The 23,020-nt window shown below is 39.6% G+C and overlaps 1 protein-coding gene across 7 annotated transcripts in view; it reads right to left on the reverse strand.

Annotated features, from left to right (window-relative positions):
- Positions 1 to 223: 223 nt before the first annotated feature.
- The window catches only part of LOC117826412 (ATP-dependent 6-phosphofructokinase, platelet type-like), a 49,014-nt gene continuing 26,217 nt past the window's right edge, over positions 224 to 23,020 (reverse strand). For 4 of the 7 annotated variants that reach the window (XM_034702437.1, XM_034702438.1, XM_034702435.1 and 1 more), the window contains 11 exons: positions 22,074 to 22,143; positions 18,837 to 18,983; positions 16,342 to 16,412; positions 14,847 to 14,934; positions 7,896 to 8,048; positions 6,297 to 6,461; positions 4,799 to 4,860; positions 2,757 to 2,868; positions 2,497 to 2,596; positions 2,267 to 2,372; positions 224 to 1,235 (listed from right to left, as the gene is read on the reverse strand). In XM_034702437.1, coding sequence (XP_034558328.1) covers positions 1,079 to 1,235; positions 2,267 to 2,372; positions 2,497 to 2,596; positions 2,757 to 2,868; positions 4,799 to 4,860; positions 6,297 to 6,461; positions 7,896 to 8,048; positions 14,847 to 14,934; positions 16,342 to 16,412; positions 18,837 to 18,983; positions 22,074 to 22,143 — 1,231 coding nt within the window. In that variant the 3' untranslated portion in view covers positions 224 to 1,078. Of the gene's footprint in view, positions 1,236 to 2,266; positions 2,373 to 2,496; positions 2,597 to 2,756; positions 2,869 to 4,798; positions 4,861 to 6,296; positions 6,462 to 7,895; positions 8,049 to 12,667; positions 12,821 to 14,846; positions 14,935 to 16,341; positions 16,413 to 18,836; positions 18,984 to 22,073; positions 22,144 to 23,020 lie in introns of all 7 variants that reach the window. The other 3 variants (XM_034702440.1, XM_034702436.1, XM_034702439.1) reach the window with 1 other exon arrangement.

The following is a 23,020-nucleotide window of genomic DNA, read 5'->3' on the forward strand; positions in this document are numbered from 1 at the left end:
CGTGTTGCGGGTGATCTACTATGATTGCGTGCGCAAATGATAACAAGTGCATAAGTGGAACGGACCGCCCTTAAAACAAATTACCATTCTAACACCACACTCAACTGTTGTTAAGACATTGAGTTTATGACATGTGGATGAACAGGCTCTAACTTTGGTCCCTTTGTACTAAAATCCAAAGAATAACCTGGTTAACATCAATTTAAAGAAAAAACTAGACAACTTTTCCACACAATAAATGCTTTATTACTCTGACAGGACAATCACTGTCGGCACATGAAGTTAATGTTGCTCAAAAGTTTCAGACATCCTCCACTTCACTGCCAAACTACAGCAACTGCAGAACCCTACTCACAAATACCACTATAGAGATGTCACACACAAAGCCCAGAGTGGATACAAACATCAAAAGCAACACCAAACACACTTAGCAGGTGAAGGACACACACACACACGGCCAGCTAGGCTTTTAAACCTGAAGATCACATCTTACAATCAGGACGGTTTATGTTTGTAAAGGTGTTGTGATCTCCTCCCAGCTAATACTCTCTCTTTATAAGCAGCTTCAGGGGATGACAGATAAATATTAATTATAGGCTCAAAGTGCTGTAGAAAATAATTTAAAATCACAACAGCTAGACTCAAAATGCTGTGTACAGAGAACAGATGTTCGCTCAGCTAGGTAGCTTAAAACAAATGTGGATAAAGCTACAATTTCAGGACTACAGCTTGCATACTTAACCATTACATCATGAGGAGTGCTTATATATGTTTAGGTCTGTAATAATGTTGATAAGAGAGCTATAAAATACTACATCCGCTATGCTGGCTTGTTGAAACTACATAAAGAGCTCTTTTTCTGTCATTTACCCTCATTTTATCCACTCCCTTCCATGTAGTTCCATGACTCCACCTTTCAGTAGCTGTTCTTAAAGTGACCTACCATCCCTTTAAATCTATCTTTAAATTATCTGCTGTCAATCTGCGGTCGATCAGTCATTGTGTGAGTAGCTGTCACTGTGAAGTGAAGCTGTGTTCTTGTTGGAGTGACGCTCTCCTCCTGCAGCAGCTCAGTGCTTCAGATGGTCTCGGAGGTTTTGCTCTCTTTCGGGCGTATACGGGTCACGTGTTCCAGCTGGCCGGAGTCGGACACGTCGTAGCTGGTCTTATACTTGGCCAGGATTTTCATCAGGGGACGGAGCTTCAGCCACCACTGCTCCTTGGGGATCCTGTGGCTGAGGGGAGACAGTGTAAGGATAAGGTGTTAATTCAGATCCCTCCCTCTTGGTTCCCTTACGACTTAAGTGGTGGCAAGAAAACAATCATGGGGCTTTATCTGTCTATAGCTTCTCATGCATTTCCAGTTCAAAGCAGGAAATGTACACCTCCATGTGTTTCTTCTCATCTGGAATGTGCAACAAATGCAAGCAAAGTCGTTCTGCCCCCAGAAGGTAGGCCATCCAAGGTAGTAACAGAGGTGAACAGGTGGGAGACGTTGGAAATGTAAGGGATAAGAGGCGGAGGCTGTCATATTTCATACATATGCTGCTGTTTGCCAACTAACAACAGTTAACAGTGAGAGTCAGCACTTAAACAAACCCCCATTACAAAAGTAGCTTTTCACTAACTGGCCAATTTAGGTGAAAACATAACTTCTGCCACTTTTTGGGGGGTTAGTTTGGACTGAACGCTCTACTAGCAAAGATGAACATTATGTCCACATGGTGAAACCAAACAATGAAACAACCAGATTAACAACTAACAAGTGCTAACTTGTGGTTTAGTGTGGACTTAACCCTAAACACACCCCAACTTAAGACAAAACTGGAGCTGCTGGCTTTGAGCTCAGAATCCTTGTTTTGATCTCAGAATTCCGACTTTGATCTCACAATTCCAGCTTTGATCTCAGAATTCCGGCTTTGATCTCAGAATTCCAGCTTTGATCTCAGAATTCCAGCTCTGATCTCAGAATTCCGACTTTGATCTCAGAATTCAGGCTTTCACCTCACAATTCTGGCTTTGATTTCAGAATTACAGCTTTGATATCAGAATTCTGAAATTGATCTCAGAATTTCACCTTTCATCTCAGAATTCCAGCTCTGATCTCAGAACTCCGGCTTTGATCTCAGAATTCGGCTATGATCTCAGAATTCTTAGATTAATTTCAGACAATTTAAGTTGTATGTTTTATTGACACAGGGATCTGCTACCAAACTACATAATGTGTTATGCTGCTTAAGAGTTTAACTCTTTAAGTTTTTCTTACACAAAGTCGGTCTCATCGCGGAGCTGGGACACAGGCTGAAAGACGAGGGCCCTACGACGCATCCCCAGCAGGCAGACGGTGTCCTCTGAGTTAGCAAACACTCGACCTGTAAGATAGAAAAACAGCCACCAACCAAAACAAATCAGTTCCATGTGTGTTTGTGTCTACACAAAATTAAAAAATCAAGACATTATGCTCTCATGAAATGTGGTGATTCAGTTTGGTTTTACCTCCTTTGTAAGAGTCTTTAAGTGTCCTTGTGATCCACTGGATGGCTTTAGCAGCAACTTTGGTACCAAAGTTTCTATCAAATGGCGATGGAGCTCCTCCCTGTGAACAAAAAGAAACATCAATACAATAAGGACAAGAAATACTGTCATTTTGAAGGCAAAAATATTTGTTCAATCTACATGCAATTATCAAAAATGATTCTAGGTGAAAAAGACAAAACAGTTTTGACAATAGAAGTGTGTTTTAGTGTGTATCCAACCTGCTGCATGTGTCCGAGGATGTTCTTCCTACAGTCGAACACTCCTCGTCCCTCCTCACTGTACAGCTGGTAGACGAAGTCAGTGGTGAAGTTCTCATTGCAGTTCTCATTTCTAGAGCACACAGGTTAAAAACACAGCAGGTTGGATAAAGGGTTGTTTCACTGAAATAAAGAAAGCCTCTCAAAGAGGACACATTTGGAACAATTGTAGACCGAAGAGAAAAGCTCCCTGTATGTGTCATTACTGTGAGCTCCTAAAACACAACCCTACTGCAGTAATCTCCGGTCAGATTAATCTCTATTGTCTATTGACTCAGCAGTTAAATATTGTCACCCTGGCACGTCTGAACCAGAATTACAAGATGGTTTTATTTTTGTTGTTGTGGCTCCAAAATGCTGATTATATGATGTGTCTAAGATGTAGCACAGCCAGTACCGCAGCCTGATTTGTCTGTATCTTGATCCGGAAAATGGAGATACAGTTGCATGTAGCCTCTACCCAGTTAAACTGCTGTATTCGCACTGCACTGGAGCAATGTGTAACCAGCACAGGTATGTGAACGTTAACCTCCTAGAAGATACTGAATGCTGGTGGTGCTAGCTCTGCTAACCTTAGCTGCACTCAGCAAACCCATTTGACATTGTTTACATGCAGACTTTATGATATTTAGCTGTGTTAGATAATTTCTACTCATCATCATGACTGTTTTCTGAGAGTTTTTTAACCTTTAGATTTGTCTGTAGGTCAGAAAGTAAATTTCTGTTTAAACGACAAGCAACTTAGTCTCTTTGGAACAGGGCACAGGTTTCGCTCAGGTTAAATTGTGCGCTTCATGTGCCATAACAATCAGCAATTTCTGCATATCATCCCCTACACTCTCTTCCCTGTTTCTTACTCTACCCACTGTCCTATCTCTATCAAAACGTAAAAAGGCACTAAAACATCTTACTCTTTCACTGTAGGTTTCACTTGTGTAATGATATCTGCACTACGTGTAATAATCCCTGCCTGTCAGCAGCAATAAGAAGCTCTTCAGAGGCTGTACTTAGATTCCTCCTCAAAGATTACTTTGCAGGATTATGTCATAATTTTTTACATCTATTGTAATTTTGACACCAAATATATTAAAAAAAATTGGTTTTAAAACAGCAGAACTTCCCTTTAATCAAGCTTCGTAACTTTCACAGACTGACATTGTCTTAGTAACGTCACTCTGTGTACGGTTTCTCCTGGCTCAAAATGAGGCTGAGGTGATAATGTTCTTTCTGTGTGCACACAGGCGGATATCTGCTAAAGCTAACTTTTTTTTTTTTTTACAAGCAATATATTTTAGGAAGTGTAATAATTATATATTTGAAGAAAGGACAATCTCACATTTAAAGCCTGTTTTACTTCTAAAAGCTTATATGTTAATTTAATATGTTAATTTAAAAAATCCTCCCCTTGTTCAGCTGTCAGGGATTAAGGAACAAACTGTAGAGACCAGTTTCTTTGGGCATTTCAATATGGGCTCTAATGGGTTCCCTTTGCTTTTGGAGACAGCCCCCAGTGGCCACTCAAGGAACTGCAGTTTTTTTACACTTCTACATTGGCTTCATTTTTCAAAACAAGAGTTTGCAGCCTGGTAAAACTGAGTCGTCCTTGAGAAGTTGCATCCTCAGAGTGAGAGCATCAGTCTCTTTTTATTGCACCACTGTACCTGAGCGTGTCTTGTGATAACGAAGCTTTGTAGGTGCAAACCTCAGCACAGACACACAATGTCACCCACACACCCTCCAGAATACTATTTGTCCTATTTTCAGAGACCTCTGTCCTGCTGGGAGCAGTTTAACCCGCATGATGGTGCAGAGGACTAAAATAACCACAACAGATGACAGGAAGTCTGAGAGGTAGATTAGCGGACAGAGATATTTTAGGATTAACAGATTTTGTCTTTGTAATTGTTGATGAATTCTTAATCTACAGTAAAGCAAAGACTGTGTGAGAGCAAGGTGATAAAACATCAATATAATACTTAGAAACAGAACAAAGGAAGTCTCACCTGAGCACTAAACCTCTCTGGATGGACGTCTTCATCTTCTGTGTCAGATGCTCCACGTTGCCCTGAAATCACAGAGCAAAGCCTGGCGTTAAAACCGGAGCGAAGGCAGCAGCCTGCAACCTGCACGAGCAGCCGATCCAGACTCAAATCAGACGTCTCTGCCTCAGTGCTCCAGAGGAGTGCAGGGTGTAGTTTGCACCAGCAGAGGGCGCCATAGCTAGTGTTATTACCCATCTAGTGTCACCAATAGGCCGAGAGCCAAGTCCAGTCCTCAGGATGATTTTTGCTACCTTTTTTCCCCTAGGATTTCCAGTTAGCCTATACCCTGGGCCTTCTCAAGATGATAATGAGCACTCTAGATTCAGGCTGTTTGGTCGTGAGGGGCCAAAAACCCCTTTTGTGAAAAAATGCTAACCTCCATCTGGAATTCTGGAAACTTATAATTCTGTTCTCTCTGACTTGGGGTAAGGTGAAGTATTTACGGCCACAGGAAGTGTAATGTTTAAGATACAGAGGTCATCTAGAGCTCAAATTGAAGCTCACAAAGTTGGGCAGTTTTTTAAATACAAATGAGGCAGTGACATTGACAATATGATGCTCAAAAATTACCATTTCATATGAGATTTCATCCAACAGATGTTATTTTTATAGTCTTGTTGTGTATTTTGTGGACGATATTTTAAAATCTAAAATCAGCAAGCACTAGAATCTTATTTTGCCACTTTACCCTATGTGTCAGGATACTCTATGCCACATACCATACTTGGATATCAAAGAATGCAATTTCAACACCTTATTTTCTAGATTTACATTATCATGCCAGGTGCATTTTTCAAAAAAGGGGTTTTTGGCCCCTCACGACCACAGGGCTCGATCGTTTACATTGTTTGGTTCAAGTTCTTACCTTTTGAATTTTCATAAATTGTAATAATAAAAAAAAAAAACTATACAAATTCAAATCAGTAACCTAATACAAAACATTTTAAGGAGAAGAGTGAGTCCTGTGTCAAAAGAAATCCTCAATTTTTACAATTGGCTAACATTTTTTTGATCTTGTCCAAAACTTTTGTCGTTTCTGTAAAGAAACTAAAATAAATTGATCAGTTTTGATATTATTCTGCCAATTAGAAGTGAAACTGCGATAGATTCGAGTAAATAAATGAGTGATCAAGGTAAAACAGGTTGTTAATATAGATATATTGTTTTAAAGCACTGTAATGTCAGACCAGATGTCTCTAGTTGATGGGATCTGTCAGTGATGGAGCGTGATGCAGCTCAGAGGTTATTAATAAACTGCATTTTATGCACTGCTATAATCTGGGTCACCTGCCGCTCCTGAAATATCCAGACATGGACACTGCACAGAGCTCACGTGAACAACACAGCGTGATAGCCGAGGGTAGAGTTAGCAAACATGCATGACTACATTTTAGATTGAATTAATGATAATGCAACACAAATCAGAGAAAGTCAATCCCCTTCAGTTGCCGCCTCTGACCTGCAGGTCGCGGATGTCAAAGGGCTCCTCGTAGATGTAGACGGTGTCTGCGCCTGCAGCCAGACCGCCCACAGTAGCCAGGTAGCCGCAGTAGCCCCCCATGGTCTCAATGATAAAGACCCTCCGCTTGGTGCCGCTGGCTGACTGCTTGATGCGGTCACATGTCTGATCACACACACACACAGGTTTACAGTAAATAAGAGAGACAGTAGATTTGTTCATCAGAGATAGAGAGCATGCAAACACTAGTTTAAGTAGAGCTGAAGTGATCACGTTGTTCAAACACAAGAAAACTGACAACAGTAGTGAATAAGAAGATCTGCCGCACTCTTTAAATGTATATCACTGTTGCTTTCAAGCAGTGGAGGTGGGCGACTTCACTCATCAGTGGATGTTTTATTAAAAGACTATTAAATAAGTGGCATAATGATCCACTGCAGCTCCACTTCTATAAATAATACACTGTAATGAATGCACATGCAGACATAGTTACCTTAAACAGTCCATGCTACAAGAAGAGTCTGATAAACAATATGAGTTTCATTGCACAACTTTTTAACGATCTTAAAAACACTGTATGGTCTGATCTTAAGCATGTTTGCATGAGGTCTATTCATCATTTACCTTTAGGATGATCACTATAGGTTTAATGTAACACACTGCCTGTCCTCTTTAAGACAATACAGGTTTAACTGCAGGGAAAGATCCACTTCAGGATTTAGTTTGAACTCCTGAACCAGCATTTCAACTGTCGGATGATAATGACAATTTTCTTTAACAAGTTATGAGCGTAAATCATCAGGGTGACTTTCGCAAAAGCATTTTATGAGCAGCATATGCCCAGTATTTAAAATTGTCCTGAAAAGCTAACATTTAGCATACATCAGATAAAAAGGGCTTTCTGAAAATCTTGGTGGGTAAAGACTCCTGTCTGAATTCAATGACTCTTATCAGAGTTAATTTTAACATGATCGGCTGTTCAGATCAGGACAATGTGTGGTAATAAGTAAAGTGAACAGAAGACTTATAGTTCCTTTAAGCTCTAAATACAAACAACTTAACTTACTACTAGCATTATTCCCACCACACTAACTGCCATGAAACATACACTACCAGTCAAAAGTTTGGAAACACCTTCTCATTCAAGGGTTTGCATTTATTTTAATTATTATAAACACTGTAGATTAATACTGAAGACATCAAAACTATGAAAGAACATATATGGAATTATTTAATGAAAAAAAAGTGTTAACAAAGCAGAATATGTTTTATATTTTAGATTCTGTAAAGTAGCCCCCTTTTTCCTTCATGACAGCTTTGCACACTCTTGGTATTCTCTCAGTCTGCTTCATGAAGTGGTCTCCTGGAATGGTTTCTAATTAACATGAGCCAAGAGTTCATTTGTGTATTACTTGCCTTCTTAATGTGTTTGACCTCTATTGTAATCCATATTATAGCAAAACCAGATTATTTCATAGTTTTGAGGTCTTCAGTATTAATCTACAATGTCAAAAATAATCACAATAAATAAAAATCATTGAATGAGAAGGTGTGTCCAAACTTTTGACAGGTAGTGTAGTGTAAGAGTATCCCCCTTACCTCCACGATGGCGTTGAGGGACGTGTCAGCTCCGATACTGAGGTCAGTGCCGGGCACATTGTTACTAATGGTGGCAGGCAGCATGCACATCGGGATGCAAAGCTCCTCGTAGTCAGCCCGGGCCTCGTACAGCTGCAGCAGGGACTCGAAGGCCTGATGGTGGCCGTAATATGATGTTAGAGCACCAGGGGGCACACTGCATATTTGAGACTGTGTGTGTGTGTGTGTGTGACCTTGTGTGTGTGACCACAGTGTTTTTACAGGCTGCTTCATGGTGCTCAGGAGCTCCTTTGGCTTATATCCTTCTTCACCTTGGCCATACTAGTTATTTCCTTTTGTACTACACATTTATTTTTATGAACAGGACAATTACTAAGTAAAGTGAATGCTGTTTTATGTTTTATCTTGAGCCTGTAGGATAAATCTGGAAGGCTGATACTTCAAGGTCAATATGGGTCGATCGCAGGAATATCTGTATATCGTATGTACGTCGCTTTGGATAAAAGCGTCTGCTAAATGACATTGTAACATTGTAACATTGTAAATATGAACAATGTGCCAAAATATAAACCTTTTTTTTTTTTACAGGAAAAGCAAGGAAAGAAAAAAGGTTTGGTGTGGATTAGGAATGATGTCATCACATAGTTTGCAGAGTAAAGGGCAAACTGATTCGTCTCATTGTAAGTAAAACCTTTCATATTCTTTGGTTAGAGTGGAAATGGCAGGGAAACTCGTGATACCATACGTTAGGCTACGTTAGGTTACCTTAGGTTACGTTAGGTTACGTTAGGTTACGTTAGGTTACCTTAGGTTACGTTAGGTTACGTTAGGTTACCTTAGGTTACCTTAGGTTACCTTAGGTTACGTTAGGTTACCTTAGGTTACGTTAGGTTACCTTAGGTTACGTTAGGTTACGTTAGGTTACCTTAGGTTACGTTAGGTTACCTTAGGTTACGTTAGGTTACGTTAGGTTACCTTAGGTTACGTTAGGTTACCTTAGGTTACGTTAGGTTACGTTAGGTTACCTTAGGTTACGTTAGGTTACGTTAGGTTACCTTAGGTTACCTTAGGTTACGTTACATTAAGTTTTGATAGTTTCGTTGCATTGCATTTCATTGCATTACATTTCCTTACGTTACATTGCGTTACGTTACATTCCATTCCATTCCATTCCATTCCATTACGTTACATTGCGTTACATTGCGTTACATTGCGTTACATTGTGTTACATTATATTTTAATACATTACATGTCTTTAGGTTATGTTACGTTGGTTTCGTTACATTAAGTTTCAATAATTTTGTTGAATTGCATTTAATTGCATTATATTTTGTTACGTTGCATTGCCTTACATTACATTGCGTTACGTTACATTGCATTACATTACATTGCGTTACGTTACATTGCATTACATTACATTGCGTTTGGTTACATTGCGTTACGTTATATTTCAATACATTACATGTCTTTAGGTTACGTTACGTTTGTTTCTTTACGTGACATAACATTACCATATGCTATGTTACGTTATGTTACGTTTTTTTACGTTAAGTTTTGTTACGTTAAGTTTTGTTACGTTAAGTTTTGTTACTGTAAGTATCATTACATTAAGTTTCGATAATTTTGTTGCATTGCATTTCGTTGCATTACATTTCGTTACTTTGCATTGCCTTACGTTACATTGCGTTATGTTATATTTCAATACATTACATATCTTTTGGTTACATTACATCCGTTTCGTTACATAACATTTCTGTAGGCTATGTTACATCATGTTATGTTTCGTTAAGTTTCATTGAAGTTTCGTTACGTTAAATTTCGTTATGTTAAGTTTTGTTACGTTAAGTTTCGTTACGTTTGTTACAGTATTCAGGCTTCTTCTGCAGCCTGAATCATATCAGAGGAGAGGACAGATGAAAGCGAGGTGCTCTACCCACACCTTAAAAAAGTTGTTACGCCAGTTTGGGAGTAGTGATGATTTCGTGAAAAAGATGGGGTGTTTGTGGGCAATATGTAACGCACAATCATATGCAGAAGACGGTGAGCTTCCGTTTCATTGGAAGTTTCGCTCTCAAAGTTAAAGCTCTGTTTGCAACCCTAACGTACATCTGTAATCAGCCACAAGGTTGAGGGATACAACTCAAGAGTTCCTTTGAATACACTGAGACCATGAAGACGCAGCTCTGTATCACGTGTGTGATCTGTGGTGTGTGTGCTGCTGGTTGGCTCTCTCCAGGTGACGGGGACTTTGGCTTCCCATTGGCTGAGAGGAGATGGGATGGGGAGGGAGTGGGGAGCGGTTTCACCCTGGCTGACATATCACAGTGTTGACGCGACAAGATAGAGATTGGGGTGGGCACTCCAGAGGCTCTGAGCGATGTTTGTTTCCTTTTATGCACAGGATGTAAAGTGACCTCTGTTTTTAAAGTCCGGCATGCAGACTGAGAGCTTTCTTGGTTCAAACAGTAACATGACTGAAATAAAGACTACATTCAGTGATGCTGGACTTCGTGCTCACACAGCATGCAGACTCATTCTCCAAATGTACAGGTTCTTGTGTTTTAAATGAGACTGAACAAGCAAAGAGTCCCTGTTGCATTGAACTAGACCGCTATCCGGTCATCTGCTGTTTGCAAAACAAACACAGCAAGAGCCGCACTAACACGCCAGGGCCACGCGCCAAAAACATGCCACAACACTTCACTGCATGCCCCAACACTTACCTGGGACCTCCGCTGACCAGCTCGCCTCCAACAACAACCATAAACAAGGGTTCTGCACTACAGGTGTCCTGATGCAGGATATGAGGGTGTAGCTACTGTTTATTAGCTTATATGCTAATTGTAACTGAGTCTCTACTGTTAGATTGGATCCCTGGCTACAACTTCTGAGCCCAGAAATATTTATTATTAATAATACTCAGCTCTCATTGAAGGCTGCGTTACATGGGATATAAATAAAGCTTTGAGAGTAAGTGTTGTCAGTCTTAAGTTTTAAATCTTGCACCTTTGTTTTTGCACCTCTACTGCTAACATTCACAATCATCTTGATGTGGTTTTGTTTATGTAAAAACATTAGGGTAAACCTGTACATTACATGGAGGTCAATGAAGTTTCTGCTTGTTGAGTGTCAGGCTGCTTGTGTTTACACAGAAAATATTACAGCCCACTGACAATTCAAAGCACTGGTACTTTAACTTTTTCTGTTCAGACGCCATGAAAGCGCCACAGAGTAACATTTTTTCAACCATTAAAAACATAAAAAAGAAAAAGCATAAAAAAAATCAAAACATGGACTTGAAATGCAAAAAAAAATTAATCTTAGCGGGTGTACTGGATTAATTTCTAGTCAATTATCTCATTAGACTCTATAAACCATGTCTTATTTACTTGTTAAAGCCTCTGTGAGGAACTTTGTTGACTTAATTTTGGCGCCCCCTGTAGACAACATAACATATATATACTCCCTTTGCTGATTTTGTCCTTTACATGTGCAGGTTAGGTTACAAAAATCTCATTCTGCTTTATTTCAACAGTGAAATGAATAACTCACTGTGAGTTTTTTCTCTGATAAATGCAAAATAAGGCTGTTCCTGCAGTGTCCTGTCAACCTTCTCATCACCTACCTCCTCATATCGGTTACATGCATCAAAATTTAAAATATAGGAATCAGCAATCTTGTCTTGATTGCATTTTTAGATCGGAAAAAGGAATCACTGAAAATCATAGTCTGTTTCAAAAATGGTCAAAAAGTCCTCTCAGGAGCTTTACATTTCTTAAAGTAATATTTCACAAAAATTAAAGCTCCTGTGAGGAGTTTTTAGCTGGTTTTGGAACAGACTACATTTAAGATTGAGGCCTCTCTATGACCTACAAAGGCAAAGAAGACCATTGGTGACAAGTTTGACTACCTCTATGTTATTTTTAATGTGTGAAACCTCTGACAGGGGGGTAGGGAGTACTTCTGAGGTTCTTGATACCGCCCCTTTTTAATTGTCCTGTACAGAGATTTGAAATATTAATTTGACTATAAGAATAAAGCAGGGAGAGATTATTTTTGTAAAGATAAATTAACAAATAATACAAACAGGACAAAATCAGTAAAAAGATAAGAGGTACTGCTTTGACCACAGGTGGTGCCAAAATTAACATAAACTGAATGTTACCCACAATAAAGTTTGCTTACTATATTGGCAGATTGGCAATTTAGGCTTTGTTTTGTTTATATTATCTACATATAAGATATTTTCTGGACTTGTCAAGTCAGTGGCTCGTAGTAAGTTTAATAACACACTCTTGAAAAGAAAAGGGACAAATGAACTTGCCAAGATTTAAGTTTAAGCAGTGCATAAAACAATAATTCCTCAACATCATAGAGACAATTTTGAAATATACGTGATTTAAACATTTAAAGCTCCTGTGTGAGGAACTCTTTGTTTTTGGCGCCCCCTGTGGACAAAGTGAAACGTCCGATCTCTCTGCAGATCTTGTCCTGCACAATATTCATCATATTTTTTAAAGTTTAAGATTTGGGAAACATATTTAAAGGATACATTTTCTGTGTATTGGAAACTGTGTCACATGAAAATATTGAGTGTAATTTATCAAGGATATTATTCTAACACTTTAGTGGCCCTTTGTTTGAGTTTCCTGAAATGAACTCCCTCTTCTGATTGTTTATGTGAGGATGCGAGCTGTCCGTCAGCGAAGCCCCAACCTCTGACCTGCTGGATGTTGTGTGTTAAGTCTGAACACACGCCCAGCCACACTTACATCAGTAATGGCATTCAGAGCGGTGTCTGAGCCAATGCTGAGGTCTGAACCCGGTATATTGTTGGAGACGGTGGCGGGGACCATAACCATGGGCACGCATAACTCGCTATATTTGTCCCGCCCAGAAGAGAGTTCCAGTAATCCAACGTAGGCCTGCAGCAGTGAGAGCCAGCATCTTATTGGTTGTAGTCGAGGAGGTGCAGACAAAGGGGATGAGGTGTGGGAGGAAAGTGAAAAGGCCTAGTGCTAAGGTCTTTAACAGTACAGTGGGTAAGAGGTTAAAGGCCAGGTTTTTAGAGAGACTGTATAAAAGGTAGGACTTCAGGTGGTGAAGGAATATCAGAGATGTAGATGGCAGGTGTAATGACTTTGGGAAGAGGTGTGGGAGGAATGTACTGCGAGGAGAAGCCAAGGGGAGAGAGCCAGACCAATGACGGACAGTGACAGACACACACAGGTAGAGGAGGTTGAAGCTCCACACACAGACAAACATGGAGGGAAACAGAGTGTTCCTATTCTGCCAAAGCCGACAGAGTCAAAGAACAAGGTAACGTGAAAAACTGACTGCATTATTTTAATTTAGCCGTATCTTATTCTTATTTTTTAAACTAAAAATGTGTCTGTTTAAGTTTTGAGGCATAAATGTGTCCGCCAAAATAATACCCAGGATCAATTCTGGGCCTTCTCTTTAAAGGGATAGTGAGTGTTTTTTTTAAGTTGGGTTATATGAGGTACCTGTTGACACAAAGTGAATTATCCACAAGGGTTGCATCTGTAAAAACTGCTAAAGTGAAGCACTGAAAAATGTAAATATACATGCACTTACTCCTACATTTATGTTGAAGTCAGACTTTGTTAGTATTAGCTAAAATAGCGATAAAAATCTTCAACAATTGATAGTTTAGGGTCTGTTCTGGTTCTCCGCTCAGTTTTTCAACAAAGGGGCCATGCCGGCTGGGATCCAGTGTGAGTGATACACTTACTATTGCAAGTACCTGATACAACCCCACTTAAAACCAACTACTCCTTTAAAGTAGATAACTAAGAATTTCAACTTTAAAGATTTGAATGAAGTTGTTGACGAGTGTTGAGGCCACTTTATGGAAGAAAAAATTTTGATTTTGAGATTAAAGCTGCGACTTTATGAGAATTCAGTAAATACATAGGAAAAAAAAAATAAAATTACCACATTTAAAGTCTCAAATATATGAGAAAAAAAAAAAAGCGCATAGTTTTAAGATATGTTAATGTTTGTATTTTGAAAAGGAGGATTAGAAGAGCAGCCAGCAGGACTGTGGCACATCTTGAGAAGTGATACATCAGCACCACACTCTCTTAAGAATCCAGATTTGAATTATTTGCGCAACAAACTGAGTCCATCATGAAGAAAAGGAGGTCAATAGGCAGCCTGTGCACGCTTCAGTAACTGTTGTTCGTCCGGATCCACGTTCCTCATCTTAGTTCAGGCGGCTGGCTGCTCCTCTGATATCACCCTACATGCTATTTTAGCCTACATATAGATTACAACTTCTGTCTTATAGAATTACAACTATATATTTTACTTTAATCTTTTAACGAGTTTATTCTCCTATCCTTACACATTTTTTCTTAGAAATGTACGACTTCTGTCATATAAAAGTATGACTTTATTCTAGACATCTCACATGTCATTTTTACTGTTAAAGTGGCCTTAATCCTCTGCTGCAGTTATTACGTACTGTATGTATCATCTCATAGTTTGGCTTTGCGGCTTTGGCCATAGAGTTTTTACCATATAAGGACAGATAAGGAGAGAGCCTATAGCATTTGAATATGACTTAATTCAAAGATCTGATATGAGAAAACACAGTCGTACAGAAGTCAAGACATTTTTCAGAACAGAGATGTACTAAAGGAGAAACTGGTAAGAATGAAATGTAAAAACAACACGATACAGTGAATGTAAGATACTGGAATGAGAGAGTGCTTAATATGACAGGTACAAAGAGACTGATCGCCTAGATAATCCAGAGAGTTCAGATATTTATAATTATAATTAACTTTACAAACAAGACAAGATATTCAAAGTGTGAAGAAAATACATAATCAGACAAACAACTCTCTTTCTTTATGATAAAACAAGTTCAAATAGATTATTTATGTGTAAATAACATTTAAAAAATATGGTAACGTTACGTACCTCAAATCCTCCGATAACAAGCAAGGCGTTGATGTTATGGATCCTTATCTGCTCAGCGATCTTATCCAGATGTTTCCCTGGGAGAGTTCTAACATAGAGAAAATAAATAATTGAATAATAACTTTAGAATGTTCAAAACAACTCCTGTTTGTTTCAATTTGCGGTAAGTATGTTAAATTTATGGAAGCCCTGAGGTGCAAGTGAGAAAATAAAAAATTACTTCATCAATTTTCCTCAACAGTATGCTGCAATTTTTCTCTGTGATGTCTGAAACTTAAGAATGGGGGAAAATATTTTCACCAGTGTTATCTAAATTATTTTTTCCCAACCGTAAAAAAAGGTAAAAAATAAGTTGTATAACATAGATGGTGTACTGGGACTCTTTTTTGATGCAACCTTTATCTGGCCTGCGAAAAAAAAAAAAAAAAGGTGTAAAAAGGCATTTTTTTCTTTTGCTTGGCATTTTTATTTTAAATTACACCAGAGGAAAATGAAGCTAATTGTAATGGATCTCTTTTCTCACTCCCGTTCCCTCATGAAAATGGGAGTGCAGGGGGAGGTAGAGCATACAGCCTAACCCAGCAGGTATGAGCTGCTTCACCAACAGACTTCTTATCGTGGCTCTGCTTTCCCTTTCCTTGTACTAACTCATCTCTACATACTATCTCTCTGTTTTCTCTCTCTTCCTCTCCTCTCTTTCCTCATTAAATTTGGGGAGTAGGAGAAGGTAGAGCGTACAGCCTAACCTGGCGGGAGATGAGCTCTATTACCAACAGACTTCTTGCACTTAATCTGTCTTCTCTGTCCTCTTTCTAGCACCTCTCTACAGACTCTTTTCTCTCTCTTCTTCTTCTCTCTTTCTTCATGAAAACGGTGGATTATGTGGAGGTGGAGTGTACAGCCTGAAACATGAGGTGCACTCTAGCGCATCTCTTTCCCAACTCTCATCTCTGTTTTTTCTCTCTTTTCCTCTCCTCTCTTTTGTCATGTAAATGGAAGAGTATGGGGAGGTAGAGAATACAGCCTTCCAGCCCTGGCTCTGCCTTCACTGTCTTCTTTCTAGCATCTCTCTTATCTCTGTTTTCTCTCTCCTACTCTCCTGTCTTTCTTCATGAAAATGTGAGTGTAGGGGGAGGTGGAGTATACAGCTTAAGCTTTTCTGTCCTCTTTCTGTGATGTTAAGGCTTTTGCTGTCCATCTAGGTCAGGTGTAAGCATCATTAGGGTCCAAGTGGTAGGGTAGATAGTTTCAGTACATAATCGAGGCCTGGGAGAGAATGCTGTCTGGGTTACAGCAGCCACTAAGAGCCATGTGGTATGCTATGTATGTCATCAAAAGGGTAAAAGCACTGGGAAGGAGGTGCAATCCCTCACTGAGTGCTTCTCTTTTTTGATTGGGTGACATGCATCTTGTGTGTGTTTCAAATAGTGAAGAAACCAAAACTGTACACAGAATTTAAGTTACAAACAAACTTCTACAAATGGCTTTAACGTACCGCTTTGTTCCCAGCAGCGACCCTCCTTGGCCGGTCCATCCGCCAACATCACCCCATTTGATCTCTTTGATCTGATTTTAAAAATCAAACAGATAGGCGTCAAATCATTCTGCATGTTCATGACTCTTCACAATGACTACTTCATTAGACAACTGTTTATCTTTTTTGTTGATGTTTGGGGAATATATGACAGACCCACAGCGAAAATAAGATTTTAAGCTTGTTCACCTGCAGTGTTGCACCATGCTTGTACTGTTCCACTTCTGGTGTATCTACATTACACCAGCAGCTCCTAATAAAAGTGTCAGTGTCCTTCTCAGTCTGGGTTTAAGCTCGTGATCACAGCTTCACTTTGTAATCTAGTCTAATCCCCTGAAATGACAACTCTTCTCAGGGCTCCGTCGCCTTCAACAGGTCACCGCTGCTCTCTGCACAGCTGAGAATGTGTGCGTCCGTGTGTGTGCGCGAGTGTTTATGGAAAAGCATGCACGCAATCCGGACAGTATAACCAAGACAAAGACTGTATCTGCGTACACATGGAATATCTGGTGTGGGAGTGGAGTAATTGGCTTACAGTAAGTACTGCAGCATTGTTTATCTGGACACACTTAAGTCTTATCGCTGTACTCAGTGCAGCAGAGAGAGAGGAGGACTGCTTGCACAACTCCTGCTCCTATTGGTCAGCGCAGTCGCTATGACCTCAAAGGAATGCACTCAGTGCTGTTGTTTACTCTGAATAATGAGTATTTGAAGTTGTGGATTTATTGTCCCATTCACGGGTTGAGGGCAGAATTTGTTCCAGGATCACTGAGGAATGCAGAAGTGTCCAGACACGTTTTAATCCATTCATTAGAAAGACATGCGGAGTGAAGAAAAAAGGCCTGACCATCACGTTTAAGAAAGTGTTAACTCAACAACAGTGTCAAATTCAGGTGAATAAGATTTTTGTACATTTGATTCACACAAGAACACAGAGACACACCCGAGTGACATTCATGTTAAAAGAGTCCAAATATTTCTCCAAAAAAGACATTCATGAAGAAAGTATAAAAAATGTTTCTGAGACGAAAATCAACAAAAAATATATCAAAATTTCTCGCTTTACATGAAAGTCATGAAAAAGTCAAAATGTTCCCCTCCTGAAATTAAACTCATGAAAGAAGTCCAAATTAATAATATCATTATTTAAAAAAGTCAAAATTTTGGTTGTGACACAGAAATTATGTAAAAGTCAAATTTTGCTTCCAGAGTAAATTTCATAAAAAAGTCAACATTATTCTCCAGAGGGGAAAATCATAAATGAAATAATAAATAATAAATGAATAATAAAAAAAAAAAAATTCTGCTTTTACATTACAGTCTTGAAAAAAGCCCAAATTTTGGAAGGAATAATCTTAAAATAGTAAAAATGTTGCCACCAATGAAATTTTACTCCCGACTCAAAAATAATGTAGAAGTCAAAATTTTGCTTCTGATGCAAAACTTATCAAAAAGTCAAAATGTTGCTCCTGAAGCGAAAATCCTGAAGAGAGCACTGTCATGTTGATTTGAATTGAATACACCTTCCTCTTGACTTTTCACAAGACCATTATATTGCAAGACCAAACTAGTTCATGATTTATTATTTAAATCTTGAAATTTGCTTTATATTTTTAGAAAATGTCAAAAATGTGCTCACCAAAATAAAGCCCACATAATGGAAATATAACAGTAACATATCTGCACAACATTTCTAATGAATTGGTGATACGTTTTGGGTGAAAATAAGTCGACTGACTGAAGATTTAAATTTGTGCAGATGAGAATGAGAGAAGGGATGTAAGTTTATGGATAATTTGTGTGAACAAAAGTTTCTCGATATCATCGCAGACGTGTGACGGTATGAAACGGCAGGTCTTCAAGGTAAAATGAGTAGTTTTGTTTCAGCCATAGTGGAGCAGAGCAGTGGGATATTGGAACTACAGAGACCCTCATCCCATACGTGCCCATCATCCTTAATACAGCAAAAATGGCAGACACAGGAATCAGTGGAGAGAAACAAAAAGAGATGACTTTTAAATTGTCCAGCAGCTTTTAAATAATTTCATCTTACCTGTGTCAAGAGATAAGAATGGTAAAAAGGTGACGCACATACAAAAAACACAGACACTGCCAGACTGCAGTGACCTACAGGTCTGAAATACAAGTCATATAAGAAGTCACTTGGCAAATTGTCGCCCCCGAAAAGATTCAACTAGATGTAAGGGAAAACTCTGTCCAGGCAAAAGTACCCAACAGGTGGGTGGTTCAAGGGGGCTGGTGGCTGGGGTAAAGCCCAGGCTGGAAGCCTTCCATGGGCATTTGTCTAAGCACTGGAGAGCAGTTAGGTTAAAGGTGAGTGGTAGGGTGTGGGTTATTCTTGAGGTTTAAGGCTACAAGACTTTGAAGCTTTGCACAACTGTACACTACATAAATATAAGTAAGTGGAAGAACGTTGGCATCAGTTTCCCTCCTACCTGTCCCTTGTAGAATCCCTCGAAGCCGTCGTTGACAGCGAACATTTTGTGGCCTTCGGTGATTCCCACTCTGACAGCAGAACGCACAGCGGCGTTCATTCCCGCTGAGGGGGCGCCAACGTTCAACACAGCAACGTTAAAGGTGCTCTGTGGGAGAAGAAGAAGAGAATCAGTCACACTAAAGGTACACTCAGAGTTACTGTAAACACACAGCACACACAGTAAAGTCTGGCACATGAAGACTGTAAGACCATACGTTCCTTCACCTCCATACTTTATCATACCTTTAAATATCTTCACACCTCATGTGTGAGTCTTACAGTCGCTCTACAATCACAGCATCACAGCATATGTGATGCTTGGTATAAATCAGATGGTATATCAGACACCTTTAGAGGCAATGTGTACGAGCAGAACGGACAAATCACTGCTGTTCCGTCTTTTATCAACACGGGACTTATTTGCCAATTGATAAACATTCAATTGTTCATCATGCCTGACAGGACAGAGGTCTGATTATACCATCCATGTCTCACTAACTGATAGGAGCAGGTCAAGACTTTGCCTTAAAAGCAGCGGCAGCAGGCAAAGGTTACCTTGCATGCAAGGAGCCACATGCTGCTAGAAGATGCATAGAAGCAGCATCTACTTCATCATGACAACCACAGAAATGTAGATAGTCAATGCAAACTTTCATGACTATCCAAAGCCAAGTCGGTATACTGCGTGTAGCTTTATTACAGATAAGGCTTGTGAAAGTTTCCCTCCTGCAAGTCTTTGGTGACGTTGAAGAACATGGAGACAGATGGAGAAGCTCAAAATGGACAGATGTGTCTCAGCTAAAAATAGCTTCTAAGTTGCATAACTAAGAGTAAAGATGGTTTAATCTGGCGACTTTGACAGAGTGAGGTAACATCTGTCTCTGGTTTCAAATCTGACTCTTCAACCCAAACTCCTCCTTTCTTTAATGGTGTTAGAAACTGAAAACTTCCACCTGTCAGTGCTGAGAAGAAGCTCTCTTAGTGGATGTGCTCTGATGGACACATTTCCCAACAAAGATAACTTTGCAGCCATTACAGCCTGTCTTATCGCTGCCAGGTGAAGCAGTTTGTTGGAGCAATTCCAAAACATTGTGTACCAATCAATTCATTTGACCCCAAATACCCCACACAAATAAACATTAACAGACCTAAAGACAATCCTTTGTTTTTAAATGTCTTTTTTTACACAGCTGTGTTAAATTCTAGATTCTGATTGGTCAGTACTCCATAGCAACAGTCTGTCATTTCTCAATATCACTCTGTCGCTAGAGATATGGCTCTAATGACAGACCTCAGAGCACTAATTGTAATCATATTAATCCACCAACGACAGTCTGGTTCATTGGACGTTGGTTTGTTTACGATGGGAAACCAAGAAAAACGATGAAAACAGCGCCTAAAGGTAAGGAGGTAAGAACACACTCAAAATTGAGCACTAAATGCAACACAATTAACATAGCTACACACAGTCTCACTCAGCCTGCAGGTAAACTACGCCAAATTGGTTTATCGAATGTGGCTAATGGTTGCAGAGCTAGCACCACAAGCATCCTTGCTGATGTTTAAATGATGCATTGTCCGGTAAGGCTTATTCATTTAGAGGCTTCTTTATTGCATACCGATGAACTCCACAACTTATGTAGCGATAGTAGAACTACCTTTCTTCTTTTACTACACGCCCGTATATACAGCCACTTCTGCTTCATGCATGGAACCTGATTGCCACCTACTGGTCAACTCTCGTAACACCAGACACAGCCTAATACAACTTTATCTCCATTTTCTAGATCAAAATAGATACTATAGACACAATCTGTCATCTGTGCTTCTTTATATCCGGGTAGTAGAGCATTAAAGCGTTTAGGCAGCAGCCATTAACCGGAGCTACAACCCAAGCATGTGTGGCTGTGCTGAGCATAGACACAACATATAATCAGCATTTTGGGCCTACAACAATAAGAATATTAATAACTTGTTGAACTGACTACTAATTCTGGTGCCGACTAGCGCACATTCCTACTTCAAAACAGAAGGAACCCCTTTCAGGCCGAGACATGACCTCTACACCTGGGTCCTGCTCACCCTATATGATTCAGAGCCACTAAAACAACCTGCTCAATTTACATTATCCCTTACTGAAGAAGTCTAGAAGTCTTCAGGAAATCTGTTTATGGGTCAAGAAAATAAACCATGTCTAAGATTGACGTCTGTTTCATTTCTTTAAATGTTCTAAATCAAAAGCAAAGAAATCACAATATTACCATAAGTATCTGCTTTACAATAGGGGTACAACCATTTCTAATATCACATATGTGAACAGGACAGTTTGAAGTCCCAATCTAAAGACGCTCAGATTTCTTTCCAGCATCCTATTTAAAACTTCAAACCCTGAGTCAGAGCTTTCATTTTAGGAGCCTCTGCCCATTTCTAACACACTGAGCATGGAGCCTGTCCAGTTTGAATCAAGAATAAGCTGAAACCCTCTCGGCCACAGACTGTAAGGCGGATGAGTTGAGGGTCATTTGTAGCAAATCACAGCAGCCACTGTGATTGTCTGTGACAGTGTGGGCTGGTGGGACATCCTCACTCTCAGCATTTCTACACTTCTAGTCAAAAGCAGAGCCATGGAGGAATGAAGAATGACGGACAGAGCGATAGATAATGAGCGCGGGCACTGTCGTTTTGTGGCACTGTGTCACCATGAAAACAGAGCAGGGTTAGAAGCATTTTTGTCTCTGTCAAATAAAAAAGATTCAACAGGAAATTGGGCCAAAAAAAAGAAGCACTCATATTTGATTTAATTTGAACTCACTGTAAAGAAAATGTGAGGTGTAAGTGCACAGGAAGGAGGATCAACTAAAAGGTCTAAACTATTTCCCGTAAAGCTTCCCTGCTCTCTGAACTAAGCCTACAGAAGCTTTGAGAGTTTACTCATAACATACATTTAACTCTTCTTCATCCCCCACCTCCTCCTCCTCCCCCTCAGGACAGAGACAGTTACAGAAAAACAGACTCTGTTAGTGTCACAAAAAGACTGCAGCATCCACAAGGCACCTGACCAGGAAGTACCTTATACTACCGCACAAATCTCAGAGCCGCTGGTGGAAAGATACATCAGAGGAGTTACAAGTCTGATCATCTGAGTCATAATCATTGAAGTATTATTCATATAATCATTTAGGGAAAGGGGACTTACATTTGGAAGCTCAGAGTCTGGTTTCCGGTAGGAGAGGAGTCTGTACGTGCTCAGGTTGTTTTCAAAACTCCTGCAGAAAAAAGACATTAAATTATACGTAAGTAAAAGCAGGGAATCCACAATGGATGTCTGCTGTCCAGAAAGCTTTTAGAGTTAAAAAAAAAAATCAAAGCAAACACATTTAAAAGAGAGCAAGCTGCCAAACAGAATGAGGACAATGCAAACTGAAATCTCTGGAAAAGAAGAAATGGTGTAAGCCATAAAAAGAAGTAAGTTTCTATATTTCATTATCATTAATACCTCTGTATATACTGTATTGTATGCTGTTTAATTACTGCTTCAGCACTTCTGATTAGATGCAATCTGTATTTCGTTGCTTTGTACCTGTGACATGCGCAATGACAATAAAGTTTCATCTAATCTAATTATAGGTGCTTAAAACTGCAGCTCCTTGAGTGTCCACTTGAGGCTGGTTGCAGAAGCACTGGAAGCCACATACACACCCATTCATAAAAGACGATCTTTACAACTAAAATAAACACGTTTACAGCCTGGTTCAAAACACAATGTTAGTCTGAATAGCTCATTTCTCTATCTGTACCATAGACTGTATAAATAATGGAAGTAGTATCCGTGACGTCACCCATCTGTTCCTAAGCACTGTTTTGAAGCCAATCTTCGGTGGGAGCCATATTGGAAATGCGGAACTCAACCTAACATAGTGTGACATAAAGAGGCGGGGTTTGAGCCTCCTAGCCAACAGCTACAGTGTTCCCGCCTGTCAGTCAAGTCAGTCATGTCCTTATTTGGGCAAAAACTGGTAATCTTAATATCTTCTGAACCGTTGCGTTATACAAAAATTCACCCCCCGTACAGTGTGTGCCGATAGAGAAATTAGCTACGTAGACCAAAGCTGTTTTTTGAACCATGCTGTAAACATGTTTATT

This window comes from Notolabrus celidotus, chromosome 15, assembly GCF_009762535.1.
Source record: "Notolabrus celidotus isolate fNotCel1 chromosome 15, fNotCel1.pri, whole genome shotgun sequence".
NCBI classification, from domain to species: Eukaryota; Metazoa; Chordata; class Actinopteri; order Labriformes; family Labridae; genus Notolabrus; species Notolabrus celidotus.